Source organism: Grus americana, chromosome 2 (assembly GCF_028858705.1).
Source record: "Grus americana isolate bGruAme1 chromosome 2, bGruAme1.mat, whole genome shotgun sequence".
Lineage (NCBI taxonomy): Eukaryota > Metazoa > Chordata > Aves > Gruiformes > Gruidae > Grus > Grus americana.
In genome coordinates this window covers 29,498,564-29,520,580 of record NC_072853.1, presented here as the reverse complement: position 1 = coordinate 29,520,580, position 22,017 = coordinate 29,498,564, and the positions used below count along the sequence as shown (strand labels likewise).

The 22,017-nt window shown below is 36.9% G+C and overlaps 1 protein-coding gene across 1 annotated transcript in view; it reads right to left on the bottom strand.

The window, feature by feature from the left end:
• CNGB3 (cyclic nucleotide gated channel subunit beta 3) overlaps window positions 1-11,671 on the bottom strand; it is a 67,550-nt gene extending 55,879 nt beyond the window's left edge. The window contains exons 1-2 of the mRNA XM_054814891.1: window positions 11,564-11,671; window positions 8,812-8,887 (exon numbers count right to left, since the gene is read on the bottom strand). Of these exons, the coding sequence (XP_054670866.1) occupies window positions 8,812-8,887; window positions 11,564-11,671 (184 nt within the window). The remainder of the gene's footprint in view (window positions 1-8,811; window positions 8,888-11,563) is intronic.
• Between the last annotated feature and the right edge of the window lie 10,346 nt (window positions 11,672-22,017).

Below are 22,017 nucleotides of genomic sequence, written 5' to 3'. Positions count from 1 at the left end.
TTTCATAACTTTGGTCATGGTAAAGAAATCAGGAGTGAGAAAAAGGAGGCAGAATTATGCCAAGGAACCAATATCTAAAGCAATTTTCAAAACAGAGAGATCCATTTGAGTTTTTCTAAATGATTTCCATTCCCATTATATTGGAATATAGGTAGGTAAAGCTGTCAACATATTAGTAATGGGAGTTGAGGAATGCAGCCTGCTGATTTTTATGGATTCTAGATCATTTGGCCTCTCCATAAGAATAATATAATTTAAAATTGAGTTGGAATAAGTGTTGCTGGTTCTGTTTTAAGTTGGAAGGAAAAAATGCCAGTTGTGGAAGTATAACTTTGTGGGCAAAACACTGCTTAATGGAATCCCTCAGGAAGGTAGCTGGTTAAACTGAGAGGCCCATTGAAATCTCATCATGCCGGTGATCTGCCTAGGATAGCAAGGAGCAAGGAACAAGATGCAAGTTATAACACTGATTTGTTTCCTTCTCTAAGTCTTTCAGATTTTTCTTACTTTCCACTGGTTTTTGTTCTTCCAGGAGAGACTTAGGTCAGGGAAAATGTAATAAAAAAAGGCTATTGGTGCGACATCACTCTTTTACCTGTGTTGTTTTAGTCAGGTTGATGATGCTACCAGCTGAAGGTTAGTATTATTAAACCTTCATTGTTTATTCTTGTCCTCTATTTTCATACTTCTGGTAGAACAACACTGGAAAAGTATTGCAGGATTAGAGTAGCCAGAAGATCTCTGCATGTTGAAGGAGTATATCCAACTTATTCTGAGGCTGCTCAGCTCCCTTGTTCATGCTTCCATGAAGCAGTTTTTATCTTTAGTTTTCACTTCACAATTTTGGACAGAGACACTTGACAGTCTTTCCAAATTAATTGGATTTCTTACTGCCACACACACACTTGCAGAATAGCCTGTAGCAGAGTATTTCCCATTTTTGCAGTAGAGTGAGAAAGAGACTACTTTGTACTTATTTATGGGGTTTAAGTCTTTTTGATTGATAATTTAGGGCTTTTTGCCCCTGCAAATCAAAAGGCTGAATATTGGGGTTTTTATTAAAACTGTGTAATAATCACATGAAACCAGGAATTCAGGCTTCGCAAAATGTGGAACATTGTGAGACTAAGCATAACATTGGAAGAGCTGGCAAAGTTGTTTTTAGTTTAAACCTTCTCATGTAGGACCAACTCCACTGTCACGTTTCTAAAATTTAACACTGTACACACTGTCCTAAAACTGTAGGCATTAGTCCTAAGGACCTTTTCACACAGAGAAAGTCTTTAGTACAGGCAGATTTGTCAATGGTCAATGCCAGGACACAGCACTGCAGAGCTCTCATTCTTGCCATAATAATTTTGATTCTTCTGATGCCTTCAGTTCTAAGTGCACGTAAGTATTTGTGGATCCAAAAATCTTTGTCATGGACTAAGCCCCACAGACATGTTGCTGACTTCTCTTCTGGCAATAGGCAATGTCAGGAAAGGACTCTAAAACCTCATGGATCACTGAGATAAGTGTTATCTTGTGACCATGAATATTATCATGATCTTTCCACTAGTATAGCATAAAATGTTATTTCCTAGCATAGTAAATACTTAGCAAACAGAATAGCAGATTAAGTCAGTTATTTTACACTGATTCATCATTTCTTCTACTTCCCAGTCCTATTCCTGCTATTGCGGGTGTTCTTCAAAAGCATTAGATTTACAAAAGGCAATTACCACCTCTCCAGCCTGGCTAAGACAGCTCCTTCCTCTTATTCCCTCCAAAAGCCAAAGTGGAGACCGAGGTGCTGAGCTGCCAGCCTGCTGTTCAGAGCAAGGGAAGAGACTGCCTGAGCAAGCAGACTCTTTTCTCCTATATCACCCCTGCTTCTGTCCATGCAAACGGCAGCAGGAGGCTTAAGGATAGGAAAGAAAGCACTTTGTGCTGTGGAGGCCACCAGCCTTACTGGTTATTCAGCATTGGGATGCATGCCTCTGAAGCAGTTAGCCAATCTGAAGGGACTTTCTTCCAGAAAGTAATAAAACATACATCTCTCAGTCACTAGGCTGGCTTTAAAAGTTCTATTTCTTGGATTAGTTATGCCCAGGTACACATTCCATAGCCATAATAACTGGCCTTTAGCATCACAAACGTATTATCCTTATTGCAAAAAATGAAGAGAAGCAAAATGTCAAATAGAAGATTAGTTTTTAGAGATAAAAGATATGAATAACTGCCAGCAGTTAGATAGTAGTAGTAAAATGTATTCCTGAGTACAGGACAGAAAAAGTGCTTTTGCTTTGCCATACTTCAGAAAGGGAAGACTTTCTTCCCCAGAATTCCCAGCCAGCTCCACTGCCTTGTACTAGCAAGTCTGACCAGTATCTTATCTACGCTTCCTCTCCCTTGTCTGGGCTCATTGGGCGTATGTGAACATAGAACTTTTAATGGCTAGCAGTTACTTACGGTCCTCATATGAAAAGCAAAGAGTTGCCTGGGCTGCTACTTTTGGTGGTACAAAAGCAAATTTTAGCACAACTTGATCACTATTTGAGATAGTTTCAGTTACTTTTGAATCCACAATATATTGTTTTACAGCACCATTTACGAAACATTGACTCACTTGTATATTTTTCTTTGGTGGAAGCAGTATTTCCATCACAACACCCTAGTATAGTGTGCATTTTATATTAATTAAATATATTGTCAAATACTTTCTTCTGCTAACTTCTTAGTGACCTTTACAAAAATGTAGGCATTTTTAAATAAACTGATCCTTAAAAAATACTATATGATCTCACAATGATAGTGTCGTACTAAATATAGTTAATTGATTTGCTATGTATGTAATACAGTTGTAAACCTGTAAACACTCAGTTCTGATGTTTATTACCAGGATTAATGTAGGCAATCTTTATTTAAAGAACATTTAATGTTGTTCTTTTGTATTCCTTCAGTAAAGAAAAAAGTCGTGAAATTCTGATTGGCCTGAACTGTCTTGATCAGCTTCTCAATACTTAGCAGAAACACAGAAGAGAATCAGTCATGGGAGAGAAAAAGCCAAAGATAAAGGAATACTTTATCTTTGTTCTGTTGGATATGTATATTTAATAGTTGCCTGAAAACCTTGTGTAGCTTGGTGTTTGTGCTAATACACAAAAAACAATGTTGGCAATTTCAATGGTGCATGGAAATACTTCAGGTTTGATGGCATTGTTTGAAATGGGAAATACTTCATAAAGACTTGGGTGGAAGCAGAGTGGCTAATGTTTGAGTAATCTATTTTTTTTAGCTATCTATCTCAGTCACATATGTCCCTTAGAAACATAATTTTAAGCACTTAAAATCAGTGATTTTTTGTCATTTCCTCTTTTTGCAAACAAAAGTTTCAAAATAGAAGTCTCACATAGGCTCTTAAATGTTATCACTTGTCAAATAACACAGAGAGCAGGTTCTCTTAAAGAATAGGAGAAAAGACTGAATTTTGAAGCAGTAGAATGGGAATGAGACAACTGGTCTACAAACTTCCTGGGATACTTCTGACATAGTTAATAACTGGCCTGATTGTCCTTGCCTGCCAGAGGTGTTCTTCAGCTATATCCATAAATATTTGAAAGATGGCTATAGGGTCATGAAGATGTCAAGAAAAATAAACACACAGGAAACCTATGGATGAAGAAAAGAAGAAGCTTCAGCCATTACAAAATGCACACCTTTGTGACTTTCCAAGCAAAATTTTTTGAACAAATGCTCTGTGCAGGGGAAGACAATTCAGAAGTCAGTGGGGTTGAAGTAAAACAATCAGTAAGTAGGTCCATCTTAACTCAATCCTCAACTTCAGTGGCTAGCAAAAGTATTATAGAAGTTTATTTTCCATGTAAAGAAAGAAAGATTGTTTGAAGAAGCTAGGTTTGTTTTCCTAGCATTTAGCCCTGTCACTCATGTGAAAAACGAAGATCTGAAAGGAATTAAAAGACTTCACATCAGCAGGAGTGGAAACAAGCTGATTAAACATATTCAAGCTCTTGGTAATCTTTAAAAAATACATTTTGTGGGAATAATAGCTGCCTGTTGACTGAGTGCCAGTGAAGAGTATAAAGGATAAGAAGACAAGGAATAAGATTATTATTTGAAAGTCTCTTTGCATTGACAGGTTTGGTTCATTGAGCTGCAGCATATTGTATCAAAATGCTGTACCTGATTTGTATTTTTTGAAATACAAACTACTTATTTAACCTTGGATTTTGAGGTGCTAGGTGACAGGGTTTGTAAAGCAGCTTAAAAGTCAGATTTGTAATAGGCCAAAGGCAGGTTTTAGCTGTGAAATTTCACATTTAATCTGAATTGTCCTTCTCAGGGGCTTATAACTTGGTTATAGTCCCCATAGAGTTAGTTGATGCCTAATTAGCAGAAATTAGCCAGTGTTTCACAGCAACAGGATTTTGGTACCCTTAATAAATATATCTGCTTTATTTTTATCTAGAGGAAGAGAGAGTGACCATCTTTTATATAGCAGCTAGTGATCAAAGCTTTCCTCTGAGAAGAGGAAATCTTGGCTCTGGGCCTTGTTTATTTGCAATAGGGTCAAATACCCTTTGCAAGAATTATTTTTTCCTTTTTTTAACGATTCAACAATGTTGTAATATAAATACATACTGAAATCAAAGTTCTTCATTCCTCCTACAAAGTTAGTGTTTCAGCTAACTTCTAGGTTAGTTTCAGGCTCTGTGTTGTACCCTTATCTTCTCAGACTTCACAGGTTTTTACAATCTTTTCTGCATGGTGGATCAGCAATTATGAAGGCCACAGAATTTCCTCCCACATCTCTCTAGTCTAGACTTTACGTGGGTAGTTAGGGAACTCTACTGGAACATGAGAGATACAGGTTTGAACTCCCTTATTATGAAAGAGTGGAGGTAAAAAATCTAGGCTATTATAGGAAAGGTGGCAGCTATTAGCAGCTTCTGCTTCTTTTCTTTTTTTAGTCAAATATTTAGTGGAAAAGTGAATGTTCCTTGAGTGCCTAAACAGAAGTGTACTCACTAGCAGAAAGTCTGGAGTGGGCTGAAGTTCCTTTTGAGCAGCCCTTCCTTTGAGGTGCTACATGTTCAGGGATGCTGTTAAAATTCTTGGTTGATTTTTTTTGTTTGTGTTGTGTTGTGTTGTTTTGTTTTTACTCTATCCAGGCTTCTCACTTAGGATATAGATTTTCTGACTCTGTCAAAAGCACCAAATTCTCATGCAGTATAGAATGGCACTTGCATTTAATTTGTGGGCAGGTATATAACCTTTTGTATATCCTCTGGGTACTTTCCAAAGCATCTGGGCTCTGAAGATACTAAATATCACTGAAAATTAACATGATAATCTCCCAGATGGGAAGTTTTGTCTACTTTATGATCCAAGGGTGCAATTGTAGCATGTATAGAAATACTTATGATAGTTGTAGTCTAGCTTTCTCATTCAGGTCCTACCAAGAACAAAGTGATGTCAGTATGGACTTTAGTAAAAGCTGCATAAATACGTATGTGAATCTGGAAAAAAGTCTTCTGATTTACTAGAGGTAGGAGGACCAAAAACCAGAATGTTTGAAACAGGTCAGTTTCTAGTGAAGGAAAAGTGAGGAGATAAGGACAGATTTCAGATGAGCCGTACTTCAATGTGGTACTGAGAAGTGTTTAGAGAAAGGGAAAGAAAAGGGATGAGTTGGAAAGAATCATACTGTAAGTAGTGGCTAGTAGGACAAAATAAATTGTGATACAGAGAATGATAATACAGACACCAGCTAGAAGGTGGAGGCTGGACGTAGCCTTCTAAATAGCATAACCACCAACAGAACTATTGAACAACAGTGTGTAAAACAAGTGAAGCATTTGTATAGTCAGTCAGTTATAGGAGGTGATAAATATGCAAAGAAAATATAGCAATTGGATTCAGTATCATGGAGAACCTGTAATTAGGTGAATCACACTTTGTTAAGTACACAAAGAAATGCAGGGAATAAATTAAAAAGTGAATCCATTATGGAACAAACTGACTAAGCACAGAGAATTAATTACAGAGTGAACTAATTAAGCAGAGAATTAATAACAACGTAAGCTAGTGAGAGAAAGGGCAACTGAGGAGGTGGAGATGAGGCAATGAGTAGCCAACAAAGAAGCCAAAAGTACCAGGTGTTGCTGAGTGGTATGTGGCCAAGTTTTAACCAAATGGGCTCCAGTTATGCCTACTGCTGAGTTCTCATCTGTGCTGGGAACATCATGCTACCTTGTGAAGTGCTAGGAGAAAAGGTGGCAATGGCTGGTTTTGGCCACGTGAGAAGAAGGTGAAGATTAGCTCTACTCAGTCTGTTGATTTGTGTTTCAGGACTATGGAGCCGCAAAATGCGACTATGATTAGAAGCTTTGCTGGTCTGTCTTATGCTGGTTATACCAGAGAAACTAATGAGACATCTTGGAAAGGCTTTTCTCTAACTAGTTTTAACTTCTCCATTTAACTGCTCTCCTTTAAGTAGTGCTGGTTGAGCCCTGGCTGTGCTTTTAATAATTCTCTCCAAATTTGTACATACACTGCAAAATGCTTTCTCTGGTCTCTGGTCCTTTGCTTATCCACAGACATTCTTATTTTCTTCTTCTAGGAGCTGTGATTTTAGGTCTGAGACCAAGTTCACCAAGTTTTGTGGGAGTCTTTATCTAGACCTCATTGTGAATTACTTGAGACCAGCCTCACTTTTGTGCCCAGAGATAATGAAGGTCCTTATTCAGCTCAGATGGTGAGGACTTATGTGCAGGGTGCTGGAACTCACAAGCTTCTGCTGAGGTGTGGTGCCTGTGTAAGTTGTCTGGCTTGTATAGCTGTTGTCTGTCTAACTCACTCATTAGTACCCACATGCAAAAGGAGAAACTGTCTTGTGGCTGTTTGAAAATGAGACTTGAAGCACCTTCCAGAAAACTATGGATTTAAAAAAAAAACCCAGACATGGAGCCTAACTATGTTATTATATTTTCCTAAAGTAATTGATGAGGTAATTGCTCCTATGCCACCATTCATTTTATATTTTAGAAGGAAAAAAATCGTATATATAAAATTATATATATATTTGACATGGTTTAGCCCCAGCCGGTAGCTGAGTGCCACGCGCTGCTCGCTCACCCCTCCCCCAGCGGGATGGGGAGGAGAACGGAAAAACAACGGCAAAGCCTCGAGGGTTGGGATAAGGACAGGTTGCTGGGATGGCAAGGGAGAGGGAAACAATCAACAACAGTACTGATAACAGATATTCACAATGGGTGATAACAGAAAGCAATTTACCGATCCCACGACTACCGACCGAACGCTCAGCCTGTCCCAGAGCCACACCGCACCCGCCCCTGCCTGACTGGCCCCCTTTTATGGTGAGCATGACATCACATGGTATGGAATAGCCCCCGGCCTGCTTGGCTCACCTGTCCTGGCTCTTTGTGAAATTAACTCCGTCCTAGACAGAACCAGGACAATATTATTTATATAAAATACAAATTCATGAATTACATTTATCTGTAAAATTAGATCAGATGGAAACAAAACCCCTTTCTATAATGATACTTCATTCTGTCATGGGATAGCACCTGTGATTTAATGGTGCTGAAAAGCCATAAACCGTAAGATTTTATTTTTTCAATTGTTGACTTATTGCTACAGTTAATTCATGTCAGATTTCCTCCCCCCCCTTGATTTAGTGCTACAGCCATTATAAAACAAGATAATTGCATTAAATGGACTTTATTTAAAGTTTCATTATATGAAGAAAGGAATTGTTATGGTACTTGTTATGATTACACAAAGTGCAAGTAAGGTTTATGCAAGTTTGCTTGTAGTCTTTTTCCAGTCGCTCCTCTCTCCTTACATGATTTTTATCACAGAAAGGTGGAGGTTCCTCAGCCTATGCTCTGCTGCTCCAGTGGAACAAACCTGGATTGTTCTCCCAAGGGAAACGCATGAGGTGACAGCAAAACTTTTCTCCAGTACTGGAGGATGGAAAAGGAAAGGGCTGCATCACTGATGCTGTGGTGGGAGGAAAGGGAAGAGGGAACACGTCCTGAGCCTTTATTTTGGTAGCTGCTGCAGCAGCCATTCTGGCTCTGGTATAAGCAAAACAGGCTTGGCTGTTGGGAGGTGGGCAGAATAGCTGTGGCCAGCTGCCACTGTTTTAAGCAACCAGCTACTCAGGCAAATAATTAGCTTGTATTACTGCCCTGAGCTCTATGTTCCTGTTTTCTAGTCCTGGATGTCTTCTGAATGGTGATGACAAATAATTTTAATGGCATTGCTTTTTTAATTTTTTTTTTGTTTGCTTTTTTGTGGAAAAAGTTTTGAATGGCTGTTCAATGAAAGATTTGAATGTCAGATAGTTTAAAGTCTGTCTTGTCTTTGTAGTTTTTTTAATACATATGAGAAGTATACTCAGAAGATACATTAAAAAAATGCTGTTTTCTTTCTTCAGCTAATAAATACCTTTATTTAAAGTAAGGTTTCTAAGAAGTCAACTTACAGTAAGAGAAAATAGATTTTGTTAGACTAGCTGATTAAAGTGGACAAGCTCATGATGAGTGTGTGTGCTTGAAAGCTTGTTGCCTTTTGTTATTGTTGGATGGTGCTCGTATTTCTGTAACAAATTGTTGGTTTAGGGTCAATGGGAATTCAGAGTTCTTAGCTTCTTCCACAAATAAAAAACACGATCAGCAGAGCATTTGGAAGAAGAACAATGTTATTTATAGCCCTATATAGTATGCATATATTTTGTCCAGATAATCTCTGAATACTCATGAATAGCTTACTACTGACCTTGTTTCTTTGGTATGGGTTCTGCTTTCTTATCGGCCTCTGCTTTCTGTGATTCATCTGTTTTTTTGTTTTCACCCTTAAAAAAATAAACAGGATTAGAAACTGTAGATGCTTGTTGTGGAGAATGATAAGGATGGTTTGATGTCTGCAACTTTCACCTAGGAATTTGATTAACCAAGTTTACACACACTGAGCTTTGTTCCTGGGTGTTCTATGTCTGTTCCTGGACAAGACTTTCCAGATAGGTCCACAAAAGGACTTGGATGCTGAAATCAAAACCTGATGTCTTCACATCTACTGTGCAAACCCACCTACTTAATCTGGAGTTCTGCTGCTGCATATTCCTAGAGCCTCCTTCACATTGTCAAGGCTGACTTGTTCAGTGCTCCCACTCACAAGCCAGTCTGCATCTCTGAATTAGTTATTCTTCTGCCGGGCTAATAGACCTGGGACGTTTTGAGCTACCTTACCACAATGACAGATCTCAATCTTTACAAAATACAGACAGTATCAGCTTTCACCGCAAAAAATAAACTTTCTCCCACTCTTACTGGCTTAGATCCACGAACCAAGTCCTCATGTACCTATACCTTGGTTTGTCTTAGCTTTGACGGAGTGGCCCTTGAAGGAGGGAGAGAGAAGTGCATGGGGAATCCTAGGTGTTCACAGTACTGTGTAACAGCATAGAGCTAATCAAGCCCATGAGCATTTGTTATCCCAGATAGAATAAATTTGCCTGGTGTTTATCATGCTGATTAATAGAGAAGATATTAGATAGTATAAGTACGTGGAAAATTATTTGACTTTAGGAGATTTTAATGTGTTATGCACTGTTTTTCCCCCTTTCCAAACTCAATGACCTCTTTGTTTGAGTTTCTGTGATTAACTTTGGGTTTGTCTTTTTCTATGAAAGGTTTTTGGGTTTTTTATTTTCCCTGTCTACTTTTATGCAGAGAATCTAGCACTGAAGTTCTAATATGAATATTTATATCTATAAATAAGTAAATTAGATAATTTATATATATAAAAATGAAAATTAAAAGCCCAGTCTCTGTGCATCCTAAAGGTACTTGCATGATGTTTTGTCGTAAAAGTTGTTTTCTTTGCTTCAGACTTCCTCCTAACAGTGTAAGAACATTAATGTGAGAGTAGTGCTCTACAATTATCAGATACTATGTACATTTCTTCTTTCTCTTTAGATGGCATCTCCTTGCAGGTAGAAAATATCTTAATCCTTGAGCCATCTGCATCCATCTTACTAGTATCTTATAGTATCCAATAATGGAGGCTGATGGTCATATGATCTGAGTGTTGCACTGATGTATGGAATTATTCTGGTGAAAAGAGTAATCTGTGTCTCCAGGGAAATCTAAATATACCTTTTTTTCCCTAAAGCAGGTTGCTAGATGAAGTATCAGGCTGCACAAAAGTCAGCTGTTGAGATTCAGGATTTTTCTTCTTTCGAAACAATGTTTTATTGACCCAAGAAAACTGATGTGCAGACCTTTAAAACACACATGAACATACTCTGCCTGCAGAATATGAAGTTTATCAAACATAGATATTTTTTGTCATTTTGTGTGGACGGCAGTATGGAGATGTCTGTTCATCAAACACTTGGTTTTTGCACATTAATAATAATCACGAATCAGATTTGAGTTGTACTTGGGCTGGATTAAACCGCACCTGTTCTTGAGGTTGTACAAACCTACGAGCTTCAGAAAAACATCGGTTCTAGGAAATGACTCAGTCTTATGAACATTTATGCTTTTATCAGTTTTACTTAAAACTATAAAATTCGTGGACCTCTTGTACCTGTAAATCAAGGCTCCCAGAAGTCAGAGTCTTTGTATAAGCTCGACTATTGTGAACATGTTAAGAGACACTGCTTAGTTAAAATTAACTTTATAATGGTGGAGTTTCAGTTGATTTGTTAAGCCTGAATTCAGATTTATACCTTGGGCTGACACTAAAGAACTCATTTCACTTTCCTAGTTATTTGGTGAAACCCTAAATTATTGCCATTTTGCCTTGTAAAGTTTTGATTATGTCAAGCTAGAAAAAACCAAAACATTCTCTAGGACATTATTGGGAAAAGATAAAAATTCAAAGGTAAAAAGTGAAGGAGTATCTATCCTTCTGCCTCATTTTAAAATATTCCATTAATTAAAATGAAAAGAATAAGTTAACTTCTACAATAAAGAACTACTAAATAAAAAATACAGAATGTAGACTGGTATGATTTACTGTTATTTTTCAAACAGGAATTATATTAGTAAAACCAAGCCAAATAAAATACTTATTAGAAAAAGCTACTAACTAACTTTGCCTTTCCAACAGTTACTGGGAAGCAGGCTGATATGTACATGTATGCCATTCCAATACTCAGAAAGGATATACTGACGTTTTCTGCCAGCAGGGAACAAGATGAAGAGGAATACATCAGCACATCAAAGCAGCCATAGCAGTATTTCTAATTCCTCGTTTGCAATGTTGATCAAGACCTTTCATAAGCTTGTACTATTTCAGGTTAGCTCTATTTGGAAAGCAACTTGCAAAAGGAGGAAATCTGTATTTTCTTCGTAAAGAAAAGGCAGGAGGGAAGAGGGGAATAAAGGTATTTAATTTTGCTAAAAAAAAGTGATTACATGCACAGTGAGTATGTTTGAAAATCTAATCTTTGACATTTACTTACATAAATACTTTCTAAACAAAACATTACTGAGTCTATACTGAGCAATAAAAAATATACCTGGCCTGTAGATGCCTCGGGTGGTGGAGGGATGCCTTCATTCTTGCAATCTACTTCTTCAGGTGATAATTTTGCTCTAGAAAATACTGCTTTTAGTTTTTTAAACATCTTGCCTGTTCAACTCTCCTGAAGTCTCTATAACTGTTTTATCATGAACAGGTATATAGTACATGTTTTCTTACCATCTGTAATCAAGCCAATTAGGGACTTAATCAGGTTTAGGCCTGATTGATGCCCTAAAGAAATTCCTTGCACAGTCTGTTTCAGTGATGATTTTTTCCCTCACCATTGGTACTTTTGTGCTGTAGAATAAGTTATTTCTAGTCTTAATCGTTACACTATATACAGACTCAACTTTTCATGTACAAATTCAGAGGAGAGTGAACACCTTCTGGTTAGAATAAATCAGTATCCAATCTTTTATGTATTGGATATTAAGCATTTAGTATATATTTAGAAATGAAGATTTAAGTCCTAAAGACACCTGTAGTTCAACCAGGAAATGAAAAAGATTAATTGACCAATAATCACCAGCTACCTGGTAGATTATATGAGATGTCAAGAGGTTTAATTTATTTGCAGTCCTGGACGTTTTTAAGTTTTTTTTATTTTTTGAGTGAATGACACTAAAAGGTCTTCAGTTTGTTTTATCAAGTTTATACCTGGTTTTATTCTACCCTTCTTATTTTAAAACATGGGAATAATTTAATCTTTCATTTTCCAATGTATTGCAGACAATACTATTTTATGCAGAGTCTTAGCTACAGTTTTGATGAGATTAAGTTTTAGGTGAATGTCCTAGAAATTTGTAAAATATAAATTTTTATAGAGTTTATAACAAGGACATAATTTTGAGATTCTATAGGCTTTGGGCCATCCTATATAAATCTCTGTAAAATCAAACATGGTTTAGTTTATAGGTAAAACTCAATTTCAAATACCTCTAATGACAGGTTGAGTCAACCCCTGTTAACAAGGATCTTTACAACTTAATGGTTTCTTTTGTCCTTAATTCCACTTTATGTATTACAAGTCTATGCCTTCACTTTAAGGTCTGAATTTGAGCTAACAGCTTATAATTGATTTATGATGGTCATCAAGGCATCAGAAATGCAGAAACCTATTCCTCTGAGTTATTTCCATAATTACATATTTAGCAATTATATCGAAGTCTTGAAATTGTCCCAATGGCTGCCTCCTTGGGGCTTCCATTGTCTGGCAAGAATGGTTTTTAATCCTTATTCTCCCATAGTAGCAGCTGTAAGAATGAACCAACAATGTTCATAAGTTAGTTTGCAAGCCCTTTTCCTGCATTGACATTTATGAGGCAGACATTATAATAGCTGACTGGACTTCAGTCTTATAGCTGGGACCCCCCGCTCCATGCATGATTTCATAGGTGTTAGATGTAGCAAGGGCTTGGAGCCTCCCATTTTATTAAGGTCTATGTTCTGGTTTACTTTGAAAGCAGTGCAATTCTTGCTAATGCTTCAGTCTGTGTTGAAGCTTAGTGTTTGAATGACTAAATTATGAATTAATATCTGAAGTATTTTCACTTATTTATGCATGTCTGGTTAAGAGGTACTTCTTTTCTTTTGGATGTGAAATTCTGCCTCTATGCTTTTTTTTACATTGGCTCATAGCAGAAGAATCTCACAAGAAATCCTAGAAAACAAGTTCATTTTTCTTTTACTATATGAAATTTTAGTGGATTAAATTGGCTAATGCAGGAAACTTTAATCAATTGCCACATGCAAACTATACCTGCAGATCAAGCCTTTGTGAGAGCAACTGTTTTCTCATTATAAAAATGAAAATCTTCATTATTAAATTTTTTTTAGAATATGTAATTGTGTTCCTTGTTTATTAAAAATTGTAAAGCCGTGCATAAAGCATAATACAAAGAAAATATATAGCATTTATTAAAGGAAAATATGTATCTCTTAAGAATTTCTGCAAAATGATGCACATTTGTCTTTTAAAAAATGCCAAGCAACAACATGTTTAAATTATTTTTTTTATTACTACAGTGTTTATGCTGGTTTTAATTTATAATTAAAAGGCATGCAAAAGGAATGTAGCAGACATTAAAAGAAAAGTGCCTTTGGGAACCTGTTAATAACTATTGACATCCGCAGTTAATTAATGTTATATTGGTTTAGTCTGTGACTAATTAAATAAATGTTTGAAACCCCTTCATATGATGTGATTTTGTAAATAACAAGCAGACCACAACAAACCTAATATTTTGATACCAATGGAGGTACAAGTTCACCTCCTGACCCTGGTAAAATGATTAGTCTGTTTCAATATTTCATTTCTTTTCTATGCGCTATGGCTATTTAGTTATTTTTGTCAGGGTCTGAACATGCTGAAAGCACTTCAGTTAATTGAATATCATGATGCACTGTTAAGAAAGAAGATTAAGAGTACAGCAGCAAAGCAGATAGCCTGTATCCAGTTAGCTTCTTAGCTACGTTGGCTTTGACCAGTGCTTACTGTATCCTGTATTTATGGTAAACCTTACAGGGTATAGGGATTTCAAGCCTGTCTAGTACATTCTCTAGATACAGGTGGAGTGCATCCTATATTTATTAATGTTGTAACCCCTTTCCCATTTTTTTTCTTTCCAGGAAATGTTGCACATCTGTTTAAAAATTTGGCATATGCATAGGCTTTCCAAACTTTTGCTAGCATTTGTCTTCGAGGGATTTTTTTTTTTTTTAGTCCAAAAGTAACTTTGAAACAAGGTACTTGCAGACTGGATCTTATGTTCTAAACTTGCGCAAGAGATTATTCTTCACGAAACATAGCAGGTCTCTTAAAAACTGAGGTCATTTAAATGCTGTATGTTCACTTGATTTGTAATCACTGCTAAAACAATTGGCAGGACTCTTTTCCATCCCCCCAATTTGAAGCTGTGTTAAAGAGTGCTGTACTTCTTAAATGATAAGGGTATATAAAAGGAAGCATGACTACTTTTTCTGAATAATTAGGACTAATGAGAAGAGATTCCTTTCTTCAGAACTGTTCTTGGAGGTGTTTGTTTTTGGTGTGGGGTGGTTTTTTTGTTTTGTTTTGTTTGGTTGGGTTTTTTGTTGTTGTGGTTTTGTTTTTTTTTCCCCCTGGTACTTGTTATAAACTGCATGAAAGCCCAGATTTAACTACCAGTGTATTTAATAGGCACAGAATGAATTCCAAGGACTGCTTTGCATTCCTCAACAGGCAGTGTCAGTTGCTCCATTTGTTTGAATATACAGATCAATAGATATCATCCCAAGTTTTTATTTCTGTATTAAATCAGGTGTAGCATGTTAAAAAGATCAAAGCCTGAGTTTCACTTCCATTCAGATCTTCCCATGATGCAAAATGTAATGTGCAGCTGTTTTTCCTAGGTATCTTTTTTCAGTTTCTCTCCGTGATTCAAGGATCTTGACAGCTAAGAATAGTACATCTTTCTTTAGAGCTCTGTAATAGTAGTCAGACAGAAGCTGAATCTAGCACTTATAATTTTTCCTCTGCACAGTGTAAGATTTGACAATTTTACCTATTTTTGTGGATTAACAAAAATCATAGCACTAATTTATCTGTCTTCCTTAATTTTGAGGACTTTGTTAAAAGACTTTTTCTCAGAAAAAAATGGTATTAGAGCTAAGATTTTTTGTGCCTACTCATTGTCTTCTTTTTTAAATTCAGATGATACTATTATCTAACTAGCTATGCCTTAATGAAAAAAAAATGCTTTTAATGGAAATATGTCTTCTTAACCGTATTATCACTGTCGTGGCCAGATGTATGCATTATAAGTGTAGCATTCAATCAGGTATCTTTAGAAATAACATAAGTTACTTAACAGATGAATCTTTGCTGTTTTGATATAGCTAATTTTGCACTAATTCATAAGGCTTTTCTTATGTTGCAGTTTATACACTGGCACAAATATACCAGAATCAGCCTCTGTATCCTAAGTTTGAGGTAGTAATAGGTCTTATGATCTGAAGGAATCTGGAAATATGCAATAATCTTGATTGTTTTGACCTTCAAGGAATGCAGTTTCTAATTTTTCCTTTCAAATTCAGTTTTATATGTCAAATCCAACTAACAGGATTTGTTCAGCTTACAGAATTGGTTCAGCTTACAAGAAGAAACAGATGGGAACACTTCTGTGGCAATAGGCTGGAAAAGACAGGGTGCTGATATTTCCTATTCATTTTCACATTCCTCTATATAAAATTATTTAGTTAAGGTAGGAGCCATATCCTAAAGACTCATTTTCTGGAGTCTTCCCCAGATCCTGGCTAGCCTTGAGTGTGATACTATCATCATGCCATAACGTGATGGGTGGGTTGGAGGAGGTGACAAAATTGACTGTCAGCCTGCCAAAATTACGACGGCTGATGCCACCTCTTGCTAGTGACCTCTTTTGATAAAAGTAACATGTGAATCAAAGGAAAGAGTATAACACAGAAGAAAATGCAAGCCTACTTATGTTTAATTATGCCATTGGTCTGCAGGTGTACTGAAAGGTGAGGAAAGGTTCTTGTCTACTAGTAGAAAGTACACTTCCCTTAGCATGTCTGTTTGTTTTTTTTCTTTGTCTTTTTTTCTTCTTTTTTTCCCTTCAGAACAAAAAAAGGCATCACCACTAGATGTTTATGCCTGTATTTCTTATGTGTCCTTATAGACAGAATTTCTTTAGTAACTGTGTTGCTGCCTAAAATGTGACTCATACATGAGAAAGCTTTATCAGCTAGGGTAGTGCTCAAAAGTCTCTCTCTCACTGAAATGAATATCCAAAATGAGTCTCTGGACCTAGGGGAAAAAAGAAACAGCCCCTCCAAAAAGGTGGTCATGAGACCTACCTGGAGGAGTCTCAGCCATGGGCTAGGTCACTGGAAGAATTAGGCCTCCTGCAGCCCCTACTGGAAGACCACATAATCTCAAACTATGGCAGCTTTGGGTCTCCTCACTACCTTAGTTGGTAAGCAGTACTGATTTGGAATTTGTAAGAGGTCATTCTCATGTCAGAAGCAAACAACCTAAAAAGCAGTGCTCTTGTGCCACATACAGTCTTTTAGAAATCTTATACTACTGAGGTCATAGTCCCGTTTCTCTTCCCATTTTTCATGCATCTCCACGGAGAAGAACAGGTTGCTATAGAAGGGAATGGATTCTCTACTACATCCTTTCAATGGGAAATTGCCTGTATGTGGTCTGGTGGATATTTCCCAGGGGAAGCCCTCTTTGTGTGAACTGCTTCTAGGGAGACTGGAGTTGTTCAAAACATGAAGTGCTACAGTTTCTCAAAATATGTGAGATAAGCTCAAACATCTTTCTGTACTGTTACATTTTTTTGTGAATATTTTCTGCAGATGTTTACAGTAGGGAAGTTGACAAGGGCTCCTCTGCTGAATGTCTTCAGTAGGAAAACCCAGGAGGGTAGGGAGAGTAGACAACCTTTCTTTTCAGGAAGGCTGACTCCTGGACCAGAACCTGTACCTCAGCATGGAGATGCATGGACTGGCTGTGCACCAAATTTAAAAACTTTTACTGAAAAATACTAGACAAGTTATTTTTTCCTGCCTGAAGGCTATTTACATTAAGAGGCTGAAAAGTAAATCACTTTAGTAAAACTATTTTCCTCCAAATGCTAGTAGGATCAGTAAAATCTTCTCTGAGCCAGGCAAGCACACACTGAAATAGCAGGCTGCCAAAGGATTTTTTTTTTTCTGTTTAAAAAAATAATTCTGAAATAAGTATCTCTTATTCAGAATGTTTTCAATATTTAATCTCATACTTGGTGCCTGGTGCCTGACCAATGTCCTCTCAACAGTCCTCAATTAGATTCTCTTATAGGAGTAAGGGAGGGGAAGGCTTAGACAAGAAAATATTTTATTTACAATGAAAAATATCTGAAGGTGATCAGGATAGAGTTGGACTTTCATGTTCAATATCTGTGGGCTTTCGAAGCTTCCTTTTTTTAGTAAAATTGAGAAGTTTAAGAAACAGAAGCAAATGTGATAACTTAAGTGGTGCAGTCCCATTACTTTTTCCCTAAGACTATTTTACTTTTCAGTTACTTTTGTTATAAAAGCTTGACATACTTTCTTGAAGAGGGACTGGGGAGATGAACACATGGCTTAATTTGGATGAAAAAGGGCTGAGAGGTGCAAGGAAGGCACCTGTGGGGAAGAGCAGAAATAAACATGGAGGACAAACATCTGTGGCCACTGCTTTCCTGCACTCTCTTGTACACGAATGATCATTGTGGAGAGGGGAGGAAGAGAGGGTGACGCTTTTAGAGTGTTTCGTGGCAGTAATGTTAACACTTGTATAATGCTAACACTTCTATCTGAGGGAAATGGAAATAGGAATTTGGTTATAAATTACATCTCTTCTGGAAAGCCGAAATTCACTGTGTTATCAAAAGAGTGAAAGCTCTCAGAAGTGTGTAATGTATTCCTCTAAACCCATCATATTTTTTACGTACCCTCAGAGCATCCACTTCCCACTGCAGTGATGCTAAGCCTTATGTTTTTCCTAACATAAATATTTAAAGCATGCCACTTGCACAAGCTATCTAATCTAGTCAACAACATAGCAACAGACTGAGAATGCAGCACTGCACAAACAGTGGCTTAGCAGAGAAGAAAAAAAAACCAAACCCAAACCCTCTTTAAAAAAAAAACCCTCTTTAAATACAGAGTTAATTTGACATAGTTGATAAAGCACTGAATTAGGACTTGCCCAGTTTCAACTAGTCCATCAAACTTTTACGTTTTTCCTGTGTGTTTTTTTATCATCTTAAAGGTAGAGTTGTAATTACTGTCTGAGGAAGCTTTCCCTGCCATGCATGGAGAGAGACCAATCTGTTTTCAATTCTAGCATTTTTTTGTGCTTTTGCAGTTGTGGTGAATGCCAAATTGCTTGTTTGGATAGGGAAACCTCTGGTGGAAGGGACAGGAATTCTTATTATTTTTAATCCATTACTAATGGTACTTCTAAGGCAAATTAACAGCCCAGTTCACTCTGATAAGATAATGCATTTCAATAACCAGCTGTTAGGAAAACATTCACTTTTCATGTAAGTAGCTTGGTTCAAAAAAGCAGTCCCTAACTTGATTAACTTCTTCAGAGTGTTCTATTGGCTTCTGCTTTATTTTATCATCGTCTTTTAAAAGAGAGCAGTGAGAATATTTTAATGCAACTATCTAGTTGTTTGTGTCCTAAGCTCAAATACAGAACCTGGCTTCAGTTCTGACCTCTGACAAAAAGGGATTCATATTCACAGCTCCCACTCTTCTGCAATACTAGGTTGACCTTTTGTAAAGATGAAAAGAACTGTTCTTAATATCTCCTGTTCAATCAGTATAGTTGTATAGATTATAGCTCAAAGATTAACTGAAACGCAAAAAAAGAGGGAGAGCAAGAGCAGGTGTTAGCCCTGCACTTCCATCACTTGGGAAGGGTAGAGCAGGGAGGTAACTTTTACTGTAAAGACAGGAAATTTTGTACAAAGGATTTCATTTCAACTTACTGGATAAAATACACAAAAATCAAAAGGAAAACACTTTGAATAAGCCTGGACTGTGTAGTACTCATGGCCTTTGGGCCTGCACTTCACAAGGGTCTGGTGTTACTGGATTTCATTTGGCAACTCATTTGATTCAGTGACAAAAGGCAGAAGAGTGATGACTCTTTGAGCAAGTCAGGCTCCACTTCTTACTTCTCCCGGACCTCTCATTTGCAAATATAGCATTGATTATACTTCTGGTAACATGTATCAGCTCTAAGAGAAGCTGTAGAGGCTAGTACTTCACCATTAAGAGTCACTCCCATTAAACAGTGAGATAGATTTAAAAAGGAGAGCACTTCATGGCAAAAAAGTCCTTTATTGATTTGGCTCACCTACTATATTCACTTTATATTCACAGGCAGGAGTTTGCTTATCTTCAGGTAATGCTCTGAAGAATTCATGCTCCCTTTTACTTAGATTTTCAGGGCAATGTGAATGAAAAACTGTTCTTCTGTTTGCAAATTTTAAATTGATAGATTATTACTAGCACATGCTCTCATAATTAAAAATAATTCTTCTAATTAGGACTTTTCCATCCTGTAGATAGGAAAATCCTACAAAATTAATTGGAGCCCTACTAACCACAATATTTTTAAACTTAACGAGTTTCTTTTCATTTTAGCTGATTCTCTCTTTAACCTCAGTACTCCAACCTCTCCACAGAAGCATCTTTCTTTACTTTTAAGGTTACCTCTACACAGCTGTCACATAATTTAGGGAGAAGGGTAATTTAACCTTCTCTAACTCAATGTGCTGAAATTAACTTGCACCAATTTGAAATACCAGTCTGTCTCCTGTGTCCCCACATAACACTGGAGTGATTCTTATATATATACAACAGCTGTGCAAGACAGTTACTTACAGTAGTGATTTTTCTACTTGCCATCAGCTATCACGCTCTTTGATTCTGGGTCTGCTGACGTATGTGCATATGGCTAACTTATAAAAAGGTAAATTCCTTCACTGAAGTTGTGAGGGGAAAAAAAAAAAGAATTTGATGGAATTATTTCTTTGTTTAAAGTTCACCATATCCATAAGTCTTTGGAAGACTGTGTCTTAAGTGCTACGAGTCATACTTGAATGTTCTTAGACTCCCAAGTAATGTATACTGGAGATAAACCCGGATAAAGAGATTCTAAAGGTGATATAATATGTTTGATCGTAAGATACAATAAAATATTTGCTTTTTTAAGGTCACTAGTGTTGGAAGTCTACTTCTATTTAAGAAGGAAAAAAACCCACAGAACACCTGAAGAGTTTAGAGGAGTGGTTGAAATATGGCTTTTTCCCCTTCTTCCTCTATTAGACTTTGCTAATGTATTTGATTTCATCTCAGGTTTAAGCTTGTTCTTGGAAGAATGAAAGTTTTAGCAGTGTAGGAAAAGAGATTTATTTAGTATTTAAAAGCTCAATCAGTGCTGTAAAAGCTGGAAAGAAGCCATTTCCCTTCTATTATAGAGTTAGCTTGGTTATGGCTCTCACTGCTACAAAACTGCCATTTCTTATTCAGATAAAATATGACTTTTTTTTCTTTCCCCAGTCATTAATCAAAAGCACTAGTAAGTTTGTGATTAAGCAGTTTATGAAGAGCAGTAAATTTTATCAGGGAAAGCAGAAGATTTATGTCTCACTTTAAAATTATAGTTTTTCCAGAGTTTTAAAGCAGCAGACCAGTAGTCAGTATTCCTTCAGATGAAATCTGGAAAAAGTTGTTCTTAGTTACAACTTTCCTGTTTATTGATACATACCTGTTTGGTCTTTAGCAAAGAACCCTTATTTTTAAGGGTGTCTGACTGGTGGAGGTGGGCTAGAAGCAAAGCACTGTGAGCTCCTGGATAACCCCATTCTTCTACCTCCTTCTATGTGCATGTGTGTGAGCATGGAGGATGGCATCTACTCATACCTCGAGTTACCCTGGTCCTTTGCGTCCTTTCTATCATGTAGTGTAGCAAAACTTCCTCCCCATTTTCACCTCCAACATAGTGTCAACCCAGAAAACCCATGAATCTTGCTATCTGTCATATAGTTATTCATTTTTACTTGTATAATGATACAAAATTCCTTTCCTCCTCATTCCCATGCTGCAAAATGTCTGTTAAATTTTCTAATTTCCCTCTCTAGCTCCTCCATAACCACTAAACATTATATTCTATCTTAAGTGCTTTATCTTGATTCCTACCGTGCCAACATCAGAAAATCCTGAGGTTCAGTATCACTTTGTTGTGAGACCATGAGACTTCTCTTGGTTCAGTCAGCTCCCCAGTACTGTGTCCTGCTTAAAATCATGCTAGATGTTACAGCGTGTGTCCTTCATCTGCTTCCTGACTCTTATTTTCTATTAAGCTTCTATAATCTCTTTTCTATTGCTCTGTCAAGTCTGTCATAGAGAAAGCAGCCTGTACAAGCTTTTTGGGATCCTCAATTAGTGCCCTATTAGCAAGAGCAGTGGCAACTTCAAATGGTCAGTGAACCTTCTTGCACCACTAATGTACAAAGCAAATCACAGCCAGGGCTCTTCAGCTAGGTGTTTGGAGAAGAACTTTGTTTAGACCAAGCAAGAGATGACAATGGTTCATCAGATATGTTTTTTCTGCTTATTGCCCAAAAGTGGGTAGTGTGTCACGAGTTGAAGAGTCCTGCTATTTACCAGTACATACACTGAGCAGTTTTGAAGGTAACGCTAAAGCCCCAGTTAAAGATTGGGTTTTGTAGCTTCATGCATCCTTTTCATACCAGTAAATCAGAAGTGCTCTAGTCTTTGACAAGAGCTAAGTGCTAGATCTACAAAGGGGTTTCATTGTTTACCTCCCTTTAAAATCAAGAAGCACTAAATGACTGTTACAGTATAAGGCACACATAAATGCCTTTTGTGAATGTA